This window comes from Myxocyprinus asiaticus, chromosome 9 (genome assembly GCF_019703515.2).
Source record: "Myxocyprinus asiaticus isolate MX2 ecotype Aquarium Trade chromosome 9, UBuf_Myxa_2, whole genome shotgun sequence".
NCBI lineage: Eukaryota > Metazoa > Chordata > Actinopteri > Cypriniformes > Catostomidae > Myxocyprinus > Myxocyprinus asiaticus.
Genome location: NC_059352.1, coordinates 9,582,065 through 9,600,779, shown reverse-complemented (window position 1 = coordinate 9,600,779; position 18,715 = coordinate 9,582,065). Strand labels below are relative to the sequence as shown.

Below are 18,715 nucleotides of genomic sequence, written 5' to 3'. Positions count from 1 at the left end.
GTATTAAACAAGAAAACTAATGGGTTTTTCTAATGGGGTTTTTTTCTCACCCCAAAACCTCAAAGAAAAACTAATTTTATTAAGCATGGAGAGAAAATGGAACCTATTTTTAGTCCATTAAGATTTTCAGTGCAATGCAGTTATAATTTTTTTTTTTTTTTTTTTCATTAAAATCAGCATAAATTATTCTCTGCACAGGAAATATTTCCACAATGTATATATAGTTTATCATTTAAATAACTTATATTTTATTTTATGTTATATTAACATATATCTGCATTAAATGAGAATATTATTATTATTATTATTATTATTATTTTACTACACAGTACTGAGAATTGGGGTAAAATTGGCTTAATTGTCATAAAAATAACGCGACAATGCAATTCTTAATTTTCATTATGCAAATTATAATTACTTATTATTTTCTTTTGATTATTTGGGGTGAAATATGACCTGGACATTCACTTCATTTCGAACACAGATACTGTAGTTTACTAAAGTTACAGTGCATCCGGAAAGTATTTACAGCACTTCACTTTTTCCACATTTTGTTATGTTACAGCCTTATTCCAAAATGGATTAAATTCATTATTTTCCTCAAAATTCTACAAACAAAACCCCATAATGACAACATGAAAGAAGTTTGTTTGAAATCTTTGCAAATTTATTAAAAATAAAAAACAAAGGAAAAAAAAAAAAATCACATGTACATAAGTATTCACAGCCTTTGCTCAATACTTTGTTGAAGCACCTTTTACAGCCTCAAGTCCTTTTGAGCATGATGCTACAAGCTTGGCACACCTATTTTTGGGCAGTTTCTCCCATTCTTCTTTGCAGGACCTCTCAAGCTCCATCAGGTTGGATGGGGAGCGTCGGTGCACAGCCATTTTCAGATCTCTCCAGAGATGTTCAATCGGGCTCAAGTCTGGGCTCTGGCTGGGCCACTCAAGGACATTCACAGAGTTGTCCCGGAGCCACTCCTTTGTTATCTTGGCTGTGTGCTTAGGGTCGTTGTCCTGTTGGAAGATGAACCTTCGCCCCAGTCTGAGGTCCAGAGCGCTCTGGAGCAGGTTTTCATCAAGGATGTCTCTGTACATTGCTGCATTCATCTTTCCCTCGATCCTGACTAGTCTCCCAGTTCCTGCCGCTGAAAAACATCCCCACAGCATGATGCTGCCACCACCATAATTCACTGTAGGGATGGTATTGGCCAGGTGATGAGTGGTGCCTGGTTTCCTCCAGACATGACGCTTGCCATTCAGGCCAAAGAGTTCAATCTTTGTTTCTCATGGTCTGAGAGTCCTTCAGGTGCCTTTTGGCAAACTCCAGGCGGGCTGTCATGTGCCTTTTACTGAGGAGTGGCTTCCATCTGGCCACTCTACCATTCAGGCCTGATTGGTGGAGTGCTGCAGAGATGGTTGTTCTTCTGGAAGGTTCTCCTCTCTCCACAGAGAAATGCTGGAGCTCTGTCAGAGTGACCATTGGGTTCTTGGTCACCTCCCTGACTAAGGCCCTTCTCCCCCGATTGCTCAGTTTGGCCAGATGGCCAGCTCTAGGAAGAGTCCTGGTGGTTCCAAACTTCTTCCATTTATGGATGATGGAGGCCACTGTGCTCACTGGGACCTTCAATGCTGCAGAAATTTTTCTGTAACCTTCCCCAGATCTGAGCCTCGACACAATCCTGTCTCGGAGGTCTACAGACAATTCCTTGGACTTCATGGCTTGGTTTGTGCTCTGACATACACTGTTAACTGTGGGACCTTACATAGACAGGTGTGTGCCTTTCCAAATCATGTCCAATCAATTGAATTTACCACAGGTGGACTCCAATCAAGTTGTAGAAACATCTCAAGGATGATCAGTGGAAACAGGATGCACCTGAGCTCAATTTTGAGTGTCATGGCAAAGGCTGTGAATACTTATGTACATGTGATTTTTTTTTTCTTCGTTTTTTATTTTTAATAAATTTGCAAAGATTTCAAACAAACTTCTTTCACGTTGTCATTATGAGGTATTGTTTGTAGAATTTTGAGGAAAATAATGAATTTAATCCATTTTGGAATAAGGCTGTAACATAACAAAATGTGGAGAAAGTGAAGCGCTGTGAATACTTTCCGGATGCACTGTATGACATTACTAAAGTCCCGCAACAGTAACACTTTGATCACAACATAACACATATTGCAATCTGATTTATGTGTCTCTAATTTCAATACACCAACAGTGTCAACACAGTGAAAGCCCTGAAATGCAAAACAATAGTTACATTTATACTTTTTATACGTTTAACATTGAAACAAAACAGTATTACATTAAGACTATTGTACAGTGTCAATTTTATCTCCCACTTCAAAGGTTTATCTGATTAGATTTCCTCACTTGAACTGTTCATTTGCTCATCTGCACAGCTTGCTCATAAATACATATTAGACAATACTCTCATGAAAAACAAAACATAGACTTTTAATTCAAACGGGGAACTGCTTGTGTTTATCATAAAGGTATGTATAGCTGTATGAACCCTGGCTGGAAACTGTTCTGAGCTAGGAGTCTGTTCTGGTGTCCATCAGAATTTTGCTATACTAGCTCTCATAAAACACTGCATTTTTTTTCATACAATAGCTACTAAATTGCAGCAGGTGATGAGTATGAAGCCATATGTTAGCTCTGGACTTTATGGCGCCATATTGAAGACGGTGCGTTTCAGTGGCCAACATACCCAAGGGCAGTCCATGCTGAAACCCCTTGGTGATGTTTTCTTTCTGGTGATGCAACATGCATGACAACAGATGGCTTTCCAGGATCTGCCTTTTTGCACTGTGTGGCATAGTTTGCTTGCTAATTAACAGAGCATACAGTTATAGCACACAGGCCAAGCATCTCTAGAGGGTTCCGACTGGTTATATACCCAAAACTGAGGCCACTTTTTATGGTTAACATGATATACATTTTTTAATCCAAAGTGTACCCATCTATTTGTCCATGTCTACAGATGACCAAATGTATTTTGGTCAAATCGAAAAGGCCATATTACCTGCTGGGAATCCCCTTCGGTGTATGGCAGTTTAGTGGACACATGGAACATGATCTCTTTGTTGTGGAAGTTGTGGTAGACTGACTCCGTTCCTGTCTGGCCGTGTGTCACATCCAAGCCACCACGAAACCTGTATTATGAAACAAGGCCAACAGCTTGAAGTATAGGTCTGAAAAAGCCCATCCCGGTTTGAAAACACCCACTGACTGGGAAACGCCCATTTTTGTTCTGCAAATACACAAGTCTCAATAGCTTTGAATTATACTATTAATGCTTTCCCTGACCTGACATTTGTCAACTGTCAGGGCAGTGCCACCAATAGGACAAGCAAAAACACATAAAATTTTGTCAATTGACATCCATCTGTTATGAAGAACCGTTGCTCTTCTAAAGACACACTGAAATTATAAGGTAATAAAATGAGAAGATACTACAGCCCTAACACTAAACCTAACCCTAAAATACGGTTGGTTAATAGAAAGGTTGTTTCAGGTTCAGTATGTATGTAGATCTAAGAAAATGTCTTTCTTGGGTAAATCAAAATAATTTTTTTTTTTTTTTTTTTTTTTTTTAAGAGCATCATACCCTTTAAAGTCATGAAGTTCAACCTTCTCTCCCAAGAACTCCAAAAACTCAACAAAGGCTGGACTTTCCTCACTGTTTCCAAAAAGTTCCTCTTCTGTTGTCTGTGGAAGATAAAAATTCTGATAAGTCCACACTTTATAAATATTAGACATCATATTAATCAGGAAAATGGGAAACTGAAAATCTGACCTGAGCAAATTTCTGGTAGACAACTCCAAACTTGAAATTGTTGTTGATGACGTGCTCATCAAAGGTCACAATGAGTCTAGATGCCTTGAAGCGGTGTGCAAATTAGAGTCAGTGTATTATAATGACAGTCTTTGATAATTATAGGATTTGTTAAATAATTTATGTTCCTGTAGTATCAATTTACCTTTGGGTATAAGACTGGATAAAATCGGTCCACATTCACCTCTTCACAGACAAGCTTAAAAAGATAGAAAATGACAGTAATTTGAAGTGATAGTTCACCTCAAAATAAAAATGTTGTCATCACTGACTCACCCTCATTCCAAACACAGACTTTCTTTCATCCGTGGAACACAAATGGAGATGTTAGAAAGAACTGGAATATATTTATGATTTTTAAGGTGCTCGAAAGCCCCTGTAATCTATTCACTTTTTAGTGTATGGTATAGAGTGGCCTGTTCATTCTGCCTAAAATCTCCTTTTGTGTTTCTTTGTGGAAGAATGTCAAGGTTTGAAACATAAGGGTGAGTAAATGATGACAGAATTTTCATCTTGAACTCTTGCAATTATTTTATTGTGTTATATTAGAAATATCTGGCCTCCTATTATAGATGAACCATTAAAATCTGATCTGTTCATCCATTTACTGTATGTTGATGTCCTACCTTGGCCATCTGGACAACATTGGGGAACTCTGTCAGACATGAAATTGGTATCACATCATGGAGTGTTTTAAACTTCGACCTAGAATTAAAATACATAAGATTCACAGAATGCTTTTGTCATGCATGATGCATTGCATAACTGCTTTGTAACAAACATGTGGAAGGCATCAGTGTTGTACCCTGATTCCTTCATTACAAACTCTTCAGAGCGCATAACATAACACCCAACTAGACCTGAACTGACATCAACCCTACATCACAAACACATTCTCTCCCTGATATATAGCAGTGAAAGGGCAAAGCGAGAGATATAATTGGTTGTTATATGAAGCAATATGAATCACTGCAGCATTCACAGGTGCTCGTCAATTATCTTACAGCTGACACAGAACACTCAAAGAGCCCCTGAAGAATCTCCGTTTATAAAACAAAGGCTTTGCAGATCAACCTCCCACTTTCTTTCTGACACATAAACCCTCTCTCATTCCTTGCCTCATCATTAAAGTGCTTCAAGACAACTTTTGGGTTATAAAGAATGGATACTGTTCTTGTGTTCCCACTGCATAGCACTTAAGTCAGAACAGCTTCAAAAATGAGGAAGAGCTAAAAATGTAAGAGGGTGGAATCAAAGGTTTCTTAAAAAAGAAGGTGCCTACAAAGATGATGATTTTGAAATGTGCAGGTCATTTCACCCCAAATTTAAAAAAAAAGAGATATACAGAATTACATTATAGGTAAAGAAAATGAAGCCTATTTTTAGAGCAAAGATTTTTGGCAGTGAGATAATATATTTTTTATTTTATGACAACTAAGCCTATTTTCTCCCAAATTTCAAGGATTAATTTACTGAGATTGGGCACTTTTAGCATAGTAGGAGATTTGTTATTTTTGTCATGTTTTTTTTTTTTTCTGAAAGTCATGAAAATTTCTACCACAGTGTCATTTTCAGCACATCTCAAATTCTGTATTGAATCCTGTGGTGGAAATGACACTGATGGAAATGACATTTTTAGCATTTTTTAAATAAAAATCTCCAACTCTGTCTTACATTTTTACACAATAAATACTGAAACTTTCAAAGAATAATGTTGAAAGTCTGTGTATAGGTCAGGCTAAAACAAATGAAGATATACATAAAAGGCATTTGAAAAGTACCAAAAATGAATGACAAAGGCATGGTAAAAATGACAAAAGTTGGTTTTAATGTAATCTTCATATAACAAAAAAAAAAAAAAAAAAAAAAAAAAGAAGAAAAAAAGAAAAGTTTGCTTTAATAAAATTTACCACGGGACATGAAATTGTTTAAAATTAAAGAAACAAACACCCATAAATACTGGTACTATGTGATGTATAAATAAATGTATCACAATTATATAGTGTGTGTGTGTGTGTGTGTGTGTGTGTGTGTATATATATATACACACACACACACAGATATATATATATATATATATATATATATATATATATATATATATATACAGTTGTGCTCAAAAGTTTGCATACCCTGGCAGAAATTGTGAAATTGTGGCACTGATTTTGAAAATATGACTGATCATGTAAAAAAACTTTTTTTTATTTTTTAGTCTTTTATTTAAGGATAGTGATCATATGAAGCCATTTATCGTCACATAGTTGTTTGACTCCTTTTTAAATCATAATAATAACAGAAATCACCCAAATGGCCCTGATCAAAAGTTTACATACCCTTGAATGTTTGGCAAACACACAAGGTGACACACACAGGTTTAAATGGCAATTAAAGGTTAATTTCCCATACCTGTGGCTTTTTAAATTGCAGTTAGTGTTTGTGTATAAATAGTCAATGTGTTTGTTAGCTCTCACGTGGATGCGCTGTGCAGGCTAGATACTGAGCCATGGGGAGCAGAAAAGAACTGTCAAAAGACCTGCGTAACAAGGTAATGGAACTTTATAAAGATGGAAAAGGATATAAAAAGATATCCAAAGCCTTGAAAATGCCAGTCAGTTCTGTTCAATCACTTATTAAGAAGTGGAAAATTCGGGGATCTCTTGATACCAAGCCAAGGTCAGGTAGACCAAGAAAGATTTCAGCCACAACTGCCAGAAGAATTGTTCGGGATACAAAGAAAAACCCACAGGTAACCTCAGCAGAAATACAGGCTGCTCTGGAAAAAGATGGTGTGGTTGATTCAAGGAGCACAATACGACGATACTTGAACAAAAATGAGCTGCATGGTCGAGTTGCCAGAAAGAAGCCTTTACTGTGTCAATGCCACAAAAAAGCCCGGTTACAATATGCCCGACAACACCTTGACACGCCTCACAGCTTCTGGCACACTATAATTTGGAGTGACGAGACCAAAATAGAGCTTTGTTTGGAGAGGGGTCAACAAGGCCTATAGTGAAAATAATACCATCCCCACTGTGAAGCATGGTGGTGGCTTACTGATGTTTTGGGTGTGTGAGAGCTCTAAAGGCATGGGGAATCTTGTGAAAACTGATGGCAAGACGAAAATGACAATTTGCATTCTTCTGCACAAAAGCTGCGCATGGGATGCCCTTGGACTTTCCAGCATGACAATTACCCTAAGCACAAGGCCAAGTTGACCCTTCAGTGCTTACATCAGATAAAGGTGAAGGTTCTGGAGTGGCCATCACAGTCTCCTGACCTTAATATCATCGAGCCACTCTGGGGAGATTTCAAACGTGTGGTTCATGCAAGACGACCAAAGACTTTGCATGACCTGGAGGCATTTTGCCAAGACGAATGGGCAGCTATACCACCTGCAAGAAATTGGGGCCTCATAGACAACTATTACAAAAGACTGCACACTGTCATTGATGCTAAAGGGGGCAATATACAGTATTAAGAACTAAGGGTATGCAGACTTTTGAACAGGGGTCATTTCATTTTTTTCATTGTTGCCATGTTTTGTTTTATGATTGTGCCATTCTGTTATAACCTACAGTTGAATATGAATCCCATAAGAAATAAAAGAAATGTGTTTTACCTGATCACTCATGTTTTCTTTAAAAATGGTACCTATATTACCAATTCTCCAAGGGTATGCAAACTTTTGAGCACAACTGTATATATATATAAACTGTATATGCATACGCTGTATACACACACACACTATATTATATAATTGTGATATATTTATTTATACATCACATAGTACCAGTATTTATTGTATCCTCCTATGATGATTTCAATTTTTTAAATTATCGCATTAAAATATTTTTTTAATTGCTTTATTACAATAATGAAAATATAATAAGAATCACCATTGAAAATAATGGGAATAAAAAATAAAATAAAAAAACGTATAATAATATGTCCAGATGCATTACGGTAATGAGAATTTTGTGGAAAATGTGCTTAATTGTAATGAGACTACTGTCATAATGCAAAAAACCTTAATAGTCCAACATCAGGCTTCATTATCTTTATATAAAATATAATGTCTTAATTTTGAAGTGAAGTGTGACCTGAGAAATTCTCATAACCAAGGGTTGTGAATGTGAGTGTGTATGCATGAAGTACCTAAGCAACAGTCGAAGGTGCTCCTGGTCTCCAATCACATCATACTTCATGGAGAAGACCAGGTGGCCAAGGACGCTGTCCAATGAGTAATAATTAAAGTGCTCCTGTGGGAAGTTTTTTCCACATTTAAACCCTCTGAAAGACTCTCTGCATTAATATAGAATCATGAACGCACTCTGACCCTGAGACACAGCTAGTATACTGTATTGTGTATTATTACTGTTGTGGAACAAAAAGATAACAATATTGGCAAAAAAGCAACAAAAACCACATTCACATATTCTATAAAGGAGTGTTTTTAAGTTTAACTATCTTTGTGTTATTTTGTCAATTAATCATTTTTAACCATTCAAAAACACAGTAATAGCTAAGCTGGCCAAGGTAAACAAAACCTGATAATAATGAATTCAATAAATTGTCTTTCAGTTTCTCACCATGTTCTTTTTTTCTTTTTTGGTAATATGACACACTATAATAACACTGTGTAACAATTTGTTTTTATTTTTTCTGTTCCTGGGTAGTAAGTGTTATTTCCTAATTGCTTATGCCTCAAAAGTATAGAAAATGGCTATTATTCCCTACAAACTTTGCTTTTGTGACCAGGACTGTGATATTTTGAAATGTACCTATTTCCAATGAGAAAACGGGCGAATTAGTGTCTTTTCGTTCACATAAAGTCAGAAAAAAACAACAAATGAATCTAAATTAACATGTATTTACACTAAAGTAATATTCAAAGCCGTTCTGGTCCATAATGGTAACAAGTACCCGTCTCTTCCCCTGGCTCACTCGATGCAACTCAAAGAGGAATACAACAGCATCAAGACCTTGCTGGAGGCCTTGAAATATGATGAGTACGGCTGGGAGGTCATAGGAGACTTCAAAATGGTGGCATTCCTGATGGGTCTCCAAGGCGATTTACCAAGTTTCCCTGCTATCTTTGCCTTTGGGACAGCAGGGACATCAAGGCTTACTACCACAGGTGGGACTGGCCACAGCGGACCGAGTTCTCTGTTGGGAGGAACAACGTCAAGTGGGAGCCACTGGTGGACCCACAGAAGATGCTGATGCCACCACTGCACATCAAATTGGGCCTTATGAAACAATTTGTCAGAGCTATAGATAAAGGAGTCGGCAGCCTTCAAGTACCATCAAGACTTCTTCCCTAAGCTGTCTGAGGCAAAGGTCAAAGCCGGTGTCTTTTTCGGACCACAGATAAAGAAGGATTCATATGTTGTTTTTTCTGACTTTATGTGGACGAAAAGATACAAATTCGCCCGTTTTCTCATTGGAAATAGGTACATTTCAAAATATCACTGTTCTGGTCACAAAAGCAAAGTTTATGGGGAATAATAGCCATTTTCTATACTTTTGAGGCATAAACAATTAGAAAATAACACTTACAACCCAGGAACAAAAATTGTGTTTCAGAGTGTAATCATCAAAAACTGAATGGCCAGAATTCAAGTCTCTCACCTTGCCCAGGAAGTGTTTCCTGTAGATCTTTGCTATACTGTTTGTCTCAAGTTTGACCTGTGATGCGGGGCAGGGGGGTGGTTCCTCTGGTGTAGGGGAGGAGCTTAAGTCATGATTGGTCCCTTCAATCCAGTAACCCCCAAACTGCGGCAGCAGAATGAGAGGCAAAGGGCCTGTACGACCCAATACCTGCCAACCAAACAAAAAGAAAAATTGTACTACATGGACTAGTTTAATATGCAGTGGCCAAAAAAGCATTTTAGCACTTAAGCCACACTTAAAAATGTCTGAATGTTTTTGCATTATATAACAAAATATCAAAGCAAGTGGCATTTATTCTAAGGAAAGATAGAACGAGCAAAACATTCACAATAAGATGTTTGTTGGGTTTTAAATTATGCAACTATAGATATATTGTTCAAAATTGCTTTTGGGACAAGTTGGTTCAAATTAATGACATAGTTGTTTTTTGGTTTCTAATGCAATGAAATTCATACATTTTTAAGTGTGGCTTTACTGTACAAATACTCTCTGGAGCCACATCTAAAATGTTTTTGTAACATTTCTACCTCATGTACGCCAGGATATGGAATGTAGTCTTCCTCTGTCTGTGAAATATAAATAGAGCGATCAGATATTATATGTTTTGAGCCCATCATTCGAGTAGCTCTAAGCTGTAGATGAAGGAAATATGAAAGGCTTACAGAGCAAAACCCCTGAACTCTAGACCTGCTGAGACACATGATTCCAAACAAACCCTGAACTGTACACAATATTAACAAGGCCTGGGGAGCGAGACACAGATCACATGCTCAGCTGTTTTGTGCTGGCAGATGTGACTTCTATATCCAATAAATATAAACTTGATCAACATAGATTTTTACATTTGCTGTTGAAAAAGTGAGAGGTTCTTCCCTGTACAAAACTCGCCAACATAGTACTAGGATGTTGCGGGTGGTTGCCTGGGAGTTACTCTGGGTGGTTTCTAAGGTATTTAGGGTTGTTGCTTACTGGTCCAAGTCAAAAGAGTCCACCCCCTAGTCTCTGTGATATTCTGGTTCCCTAAATATGGCTCAAGTACCTCCTTCAATGTAAGTTCAAGGGGTTGTTTTTGCCTGTTTTACTGGCCGCCAAAGTCAGACTGCTTAGAAATGTAAAAGCATCAGAAAGCCACACGATTTAAGGTATCATTCATGTCCATAACACAAACTGTGTTTTATGTGCCAAAGTTGATTACTTAGGGCTTTGTTTAAACCAGTAACCTTGAGTATGAGCAATAGTAATAGTGATGCTTGCCTTAGATAACACCACTAATAAACATTTGACCGTGAATGAATAAAGCATTGTATTATGTGTCAATGTGTTTGTGTGTGTATATGGAGTCGATTCTGGGTTTTGCATGTTTTTTAAGATTGTGTGATGTAAACCTGTGAGAATGAGGGCTAAGACACACATTTCTATATATATATATATTATAATAAAAGCAACATTGTGTTTCTCTATACATGTGATACATAGCTCTGATAGCAGGGAGTTTGCTGTGAGAACATTATGTAATGGCTATAACACTTGAAGCTTGTCTGTGTGTGTGTGTGTGGGCCTACATAAATAAACTTACTTTGAGGGGAGGTGGTAGTGTGCACCTCTGTTCATCCATTCTACTGCCCTGTGTTAAATAAAACAACATGCATTTTAGAGTATATTTAATATATAAAAACATATAATACAGTAATTTCAGAACATAATCCAAATGAATAAAATTAACAGTTTAATACACTATTATTATATAATATACTAAATAATTAGAGATGCACCAATGTATCGGCCAAACATCGGTACGGACTGATAAAAGCAATTATCTGTGCAACAGGCGATTGTTTAAAACAGGTAATAATCAGGGTTGATTATTTCCTGTCAAAAGGGGGCAGAAAAACATGGCAAACAATTAGCCTATAACTCGTATTGTGTGTGAAAGAAAATGTGTGGAATTACTTTGAATTGGGTGACAATTATAGCTGAAGTGCAATTTGTAAGCTTTACGCAGCTAGAATTGCAGCGGGTGGAACTACAGTTAAAACTTTTAACACAATTAATTTGATTACTCATTAAAATGTATTTTGAAGTTGTGTAATTAGTTATCAGTGATTAGAAACATGGTAGCATAAAAAAGCAGAGCCACCAAACTATCAGTATCGATAAATGAGGGCCAAAATAATCTGATACTGCTATTGACATGCATATTTTGTATTGGCGCATTTCTATATACAGTATGTCTGCACTCACTGAGAACTTTATTAGGATCATCTGTACACCTACTTATGCAATTATCTTATCAGCCAATCGTGTGGCAGCAGTACAATGCATAAAATCATGCAGATACAGGTCAGGTGCTTCAGTTAGTGTTCACATCAACCATCAGAATGGGGAAAAAATTTGATCTCAGTGATTTCGACCGTGACATAATTGTTGGTGCCAAACGTGCTGGTTTGAGTATTTCTGTAACTGCTGATCTCCTGGGATTTTTACACACAACAGTCTCTAGAGTTTGCTCAGAATGGTGCCAAAAACAAAAAACATCAAGTCACGCCAGTTCTGCGGGCAGAAACACCTTGTTGATGAGAGAGGTCAACAAGAGAATGGGCAGACTGGTTCGAGCTGACAAAAAGGCTATGGTAACTCAGATAACCACTCTGTTCAATTGTAGTGAGCAGAATAGCATCTCAGAATGCACAACATGTCGAACCTTGAGGCAGATGGGCTACAACAGTAGAAGACCTCGTCAGGCACTTTATTAGGACCATAGTGTTCCTAATAAAGTGCTTGGTGAGTGTATATACTAATATAAATGACCAGAATACCAAATATATAAATCTGAATTCTTGCTGAAATGCATATTTATCGTTAGAAAACATTTCATTGCAAATCTCAGACAGTGAAATTAGACAATATACAGCATGTAAAGGATTAAAACACTAATTGACTGAATGACAGATTTAAAGAGTATAAATTATACATTATATATGTTAAAGTGAATATAGAATGAGTGATGAGTTGAGAGAGAACACAAGAACATAGAGGATGAGTAAAAAGATATAATAAAACAAAAACAAGGAAGGTGTCACCTTATTGCAGATATAAAAAGTTCAGAGGCCAAAAGAGCAAGAAAAAAGCGAAAGATCACATTAGCTTTCAACTTTGCAGGTAAAGCCACAAACACAAAATCTCACCTGCATTCGCTCTATCATTGCAAATATATCTGACGTCTAAGAATCAGAGAGAGAGAGAGAGAGAAAAAATGAGATCAAACAGTCTGCGAGACCATTGACAATGACTGTGGCATTTCAGTAATGGGCGGCGCGACCTCCCTCGATCCACCGATCGACACGGCATTAAACATCCAGATGTCCTTTCTCTCTTGCCGTTCATCTCAATGGAAGACAAGACTGTGAAACATCATCATTTAACACTGGGACAGCACAGCTGTGCGTACGAAGGATGTGACCTGACTAACTACAGCTGCCATATCATTTCAATGAGCCTAAAGCTCACAATAAATATCAGCCTGGAATAAGAAGCCAGCATGAATTATGGGAAATGTTTTATAGAAATCACTGCCTTCTACTGTCATTTGTCTTTTTTCTGTGGGACACAAAATGATTTGCTTTAAAGAATGTTCATGCTGCTGCACGGGTTTAGAATGACATCAGTGTGAGTAAATGATGACAGTAATTTTCGGTTAAACTATTCCTGTAATGCTAGTTGATATCTAGCCCTCATCAAATACACACAAACATATGCATGTCGACATACAGAGTTCAGTGGACCTTAAATGACTACAGTCTGCAATGAGACAAGAGCCAGTAGTGAAACTAGAACTTCAATGTGTTTCTCTTTATACCTTGCCGATTCACCAGAACCAAACACACACAGCTACTATACGTTCGCTATGTCTAAATGTGAATCAGTTCCAGAATGCTACTTCCCAAATCAATTTCACAAACTGTGACGAATCAACTAAAAGGACACAGAAGTGGTTGGTCAATTGGACATTTCCCAACATAAGATTGGGAATTCTTTCTCAATGAAGACAACCTATAACACTATTGCATCACAAGGTTACAAAGCACACCCTGTGACCTCTTAGGATCCTACACATGCATATATGAATCAATTCTATTATCAATACAAATCTATCAGTTCAAATCAAGTCTTTAAACCTATAACAATTGATAATTTGGCATTAGCTTAAAGGTGCAGTATGTAAGATTCAGAAACCCTTGTTATTAATGACACCTGTGCCCGTTAAGTGAACTGCAGTCAGCTACACACTCCATAGGGATGCGAGCGAGCGAGCAAGCATCGACAAAAATCAATGACGTAACGTACAAAGAGACTGAACGTGATTCACCGACATCATGCTGACAGATGAGGTATCATAATTAAAATTACACAGTTATGATTGTTTTACTACAAACTTTGAGACTGTATATTATATTTGACTCTCCAGTGCTGGAACAGGGCTAAAACAAAGTGTGGATATAGGTCTGAATATGCGAGACTGTAGTTTGAAGTAATCACTTTTCTTTGCATGATACATTGACTGCATTTATACGATAGCCTATGTCAGCGTTAGCTAGCTAGCCAGATTTATCAATAGCTGTTAGCTAAATTTGTTGGATAATGACAGAAGCTGTTTATAAAATAGAATGTACATTATAAATATTTTGACACAATTCAGTATTGATGTGATTCCATCACAACTGTCATTTTGATATATCAATGCGCTATTGTTTTATAATAATAGTAACTTAATAATAAAGTTACGTTACACTATGGGTCTTTTTGCATTATCTTGAACATTGTCTAGCATTCATTTCATGTGTTATTGTAGTTTACCTTGCTGAATAATTACAGATTAGCATTGTTTATGTCAGTTACTGTGAATCAGCATACCTGACTTTTAGTATAAAGAGAAGATCGTTGAATTTATTTGAAAGTTACGAAGCAAGGTAGCTTACAATTCGTCAGCATTAGCAGGCAAGATCAAGTTAGCTAAAATTACACAGATCAATCCTTATGGCACTATATTTCACATGCTTTGCATTTATGTAAGCTTACCTGTCCAATAGGAAGAACGGCAATTCAGTGTCGGTTTTAATCCCCAAAACCGAATTAAGGTCCCTCCAGGAATCAAATGCCCTGCCGATGTTCACTCTAGTTTTCGCTCGATCACGATCATGTTCCCGCTTAGCCAGACGGGATTCAGTAGATACATTTTTTTTTTTTTTTTGCTTACTCTGAGTTTGTGTAGGAGTCGGTGTTGTGCTGGAAGCCGGCCCTTTGCTGGATTCCATCTCTAAGATAACGTTACCTAGTGTTGTAGACAGTTGTCGCTGTTGAATAGTGGAAGAGAAGCACTGAGGCAAGGCTCTCGGGAGCGCGCATAAACGTCGCATCCTTTGGATTTTCCCGGCAAAAGTGACCCGCTCCCTTCGCATAAATATCAGTCTACAGGCTTTTAATAGGCAACCTAGGAAGTCCGGGAAGGGCTCATTTTCTTAAGTTGCTTTACAAGTCATTCACACATTGGCCAAAAATAGGTGAATATTACAGGAAAATTGTTACATATCGCACCTTTAAAATACATATTTATAGGTACATCTCACAAAACCTGTCATTAACATGTCAAGGTCATATTTTACCCTAAAATACCCTAAAATATGCAAACTGAAAATGAAACCTATTTCATTTACCATTAAGAATTGCTGCATTTTGACATTTTGTCAATTATTATTTGACATTATTAATGTCAATTAAACACTTAACTCTCATTACCACAATGCAAAGAAATCTCATTCTCATTTCTGTAACGTAAAAACAAAATATATACATTATAGTAGTATTTGTTATACTGTCTTTAATTTCACCCAATTTAAATACAAATATTATCGTGTCCAGAAAATCAGGATGATTTTTATTACCGTATTACATTATGGGATACTTGATCAATTAGAATCACCATTGAGAATCATGAGAATTTCAAACCAATTCAAAAGTCAAATTTCCTGATGCATTAAAGTAATGATATAAACTTATACATTTTCATGTTTACACTTACTGTATTTGTTACATCTACTCTCTCACTCTTGGTCATACTGCATACATACTGTATATATTGATATTTTCTCACACCATTATTCTTGCTTTGTCTATATAGTAAGGTAAAGTCTACTCACATCACTGTACCGCCTGCGATGGCGCATGGCAACGAGAGCTGGACTGCGAAAACTGTACACGATCTTAGCCATCGTGAAGCCCTGAGAGAGACAAATTTGACCTGAAACGAAAGACTTAGCTATCCGCCTGCCTGCTTGCCTTTCTCTTGCTGTTGTTCTCTCTATCTTCATGTGTGATCTGCTCGTGAGAAACGCAGTAGGGAGGTCAAAAAAAGACTGACAGCTTCCCCAATCTGCAGGAACTTCCCAATTTCAGTCAAGTGTGCCCCATGAAACAGCCTTTAATGAACATTACTGGTAACTGATATGTGGTTATGTTTGTGAGTGTATACAGTATGTGTTTGTGTGTATGTGTGTGTTTGCCGACTGATGCCATATGTATTGAGTAGGTGTACAACACAGAGCAAAACCAACAGTCCTTTTCAATTTGTAGAATTTTTAAAAGCTGTAAGGCCAAAAGGTGACCAGATGAAGACAAACAACTCAAATTCTTTAAACTACAACTAGTGGTTGACCGAAATAGGTTTGTCAAAGGCCAAGGCCAATGCATTAAAGAGCACCTATTATGGTTTTTCAAATATTATCTTTCATGTAGTGTGTTATATAGCTGTTTGTGAATGTAAAAAGATCTGCAAAGTTTCAAAAATCAAAGTGCACGACAAATGGATTTATTGACTCCCAAAAGAAAGAACCGATTCTGAACACCTGAAACGAGTCGTTAGTAATTCCACACTTACTTCCTGTACTAACCTACATAATTTGGTAACAAAAAACCGGACTCTGGTCTTCACTGGCTGCTCGCGAACAGCTTTGACCCGCCCTCAAACACTACACTAAGCGGTAGACCAATCACAACAGACTGGGACACCTGACCAATCAGAGCAGAGTAGGCTCTCTGAAAGGAGGAGTTTAGAATGAATCTTTTAGAACAGATAATTGAACGAGTCATTTTTGACACTGGGAAAAAAAGGTAATGCTGCAATTTAAATTATGAGCAAATTAAAGTGTTTTTTGACCTTGGATGCATGTAAATCTATTGTTTGAGACCTTTAAAATAAAATTAGGCATGTTTAAAAACCATAATAGATGTTCTTTAAAATGAATACAAATGTAATTATGGCTAATGAGACAGAACATTAAATGAAAATTATTTCTAAACACTATTTACTGAAAGATCAATCAAAAATATGTGAGAACAGTGCATTATTCATGGACAAAGGCAAACTTCAATTTCAAAGGGTCTCATATTGGACAATTATTGTTGATTAACCACAGAAAACTGATGCCAACTAGGGCTGGGCGATATGTAAATAATATTTTAGCGATAATAGCCATAGAAAGTATCGCAATATCCGATTACATCGTCAACCCCCCTGTTAAGGGTCGGTGAATTTTTTTGCTTTATTGATTTTGCTTTAAAAATGTAATACATTTATTGAAACACAAAAAAACATACAAAAAAAAAAAAGAAGACATTTTTAAATTCAAATTGCACTTTAAACTAAACGAAAAAAGCAATAAAATAATGAAGTGATCAAAAAAATCTTATATAACCACCTCCCCAAATCCAAACATTTATCATCTCCAACAACCCCATTTGCCATCACGCAAGCAACCGTCAACGACAACAGGTGGAAAATTACTAATAGCCTACAGATTAAGAACTTAAGACAATCATAAATGTAAAGACAATAATCATAATAAATAAGCCTAATAAATTCCCTTGTTCCCCCAAACTATTGCTGCCAAATGTGTGTTCTTATCGAAATTTTATACAGTTAATGCTGCCTAAAGAAAATAAAATAAAACTAAATTTTAGGTTCAAGGTGAAAGTGTCTTGTATTATTTTATGAGCTGCATTCACAATGCATGCCAACCACGTGGAAATAAAGCAAACTAAACTCACAGCACCTCCCGAGATAATCAGAGATAATTTGCAGCATTCTCATAGACGACATTATTCTTGCAAACAGTTTTCAGACGAATGAAACAGAGAGAAAAAAAAAAAAAAAAAGAGTGAACACACTTTACATGCGCTTGCCCCACGAGACAGGCTTGCGCTGCACACCGACATGCATGTTTCACATGACCGGCTCCTGCTGCATGCCTCTGAACAAACAGCGAATCAGACACAAGCATTGACGGCTTTTCTTTTGTCTGTTCCTGAAAATATAATAAAGTGTGCTTCTTCAAGCGCATGTCTTTGTGACTAACAGCATTCCATGTCATGCGTCACTCGTCGAGACGTCTTATAGGTCGCCTGCCTGTTGCGAGTAGATGAGCAAAATTACCAGCGCATGAAATACATTTGGATGAGGAGCTTGCGAACTGGATTCAGCCTCGTCGCATTTTGAGGGTGGCGGGTGCTAGTTTCACACCCTGGCCGGCCACTGTTTAATATATTTGGCGACTCACCAGATCCATGGTTTTGCCATTTCTCGATATTGTCGATCATTGTCTGTTCGCAATCGGCATCGTGATCCTTGTAAGACATTGTCGGTATCCGATTCCATCGTCCTATCGCCCAGCCCTAATTCCAATTTGACTTTAGTGATGTTAGAAGGCTTGTGAAGGTTTGCATGCTTTCTAAGATGGGGCTGTTGAAATCGCAAGACTTTAACTAAATCAAGACCCTTCAGATGACCTTAAAAGGTTAGTGATATATACAGTAGAGCAGTTGTTCCCAAACTTTTTACAGTGGCGTACTCCTCCAAACATTCAACATCCTTTCGCGTACCCCCTCTCTAACGCATAGATAACATTCACACAATGTATTTTGAAAACATGTATTTTAACACAATTATCTTTGTAAAACAACTCCCTTATATTAAACATGCTATATTATTCATATACATATTGAATAAATGGCTTACCGAATGAGATGATTATGTTAGATATGATATAACTGCATAACCTGAAAACTCCCCCCTCACTGTATCGCAAGAATATCGTTCGGTCCTGTGCCTGGAATTGCGCATCACTGCAGGTACGGCATTGC

General features: G+C 37.1%; 1 protein-coding gene across 3 annotated transcripts in view; it reads right to left on the bottom strand.

Annotated features, from left to right (window-relative positions):
- Window positions 1–18,715, bottom strand: part of LOC127446037 (rap1 GTPase-activating protein 1-like) — a 78,207-nt gene that overhangs the window by 20,243 nt on the left and 39,249 nt on the right. For 2 of the 3 annotated variants that reach the window (XM_051706648.1, XM_051706650.1), the window contains 9 exons: window positions 11,100–11,147; window positions 10,051–10,089; window positions 9,482–9,670; window positions 8,006–8,109; window positions 4,477–4,555; window positions 3,996–4,049; window positions 3,812–3,895; window positions 3,623–3,723; window positions 3,038–3,167 (listed from right to left, as the gene is read on the bottom strand). In XM_051706648.1, coding sequence (XP_051562608.1) covers window positions 3,038–3,167; window positions 3,623–3,723; window positions 3,812–3,895; window positions 3,996–4,049; window positions 4,477–4,555; window positions 8,006–8,109; window positions 9,482–9,670; window positions 10,051–10,089; window positions 11,100–11,147 — 828 coding nt within the window. Of the gene's footprint in view, window positions 1–3,037; window positions 3,168–3,622; window positions 3,724–3,811; window positions 3,896–3,995; window positions 4,050–4,476; window positions 4,556–8,005; window positions 8,110–9,481; window positions 9,671–10,050; window positions 10,090–11,099; window positions 11,148–12,708; window positions 12,745–18,715 lie in introns of all 3 variants that reach the window. The other variant, XM_051706647.1, reaches the window with a different exon arrangement.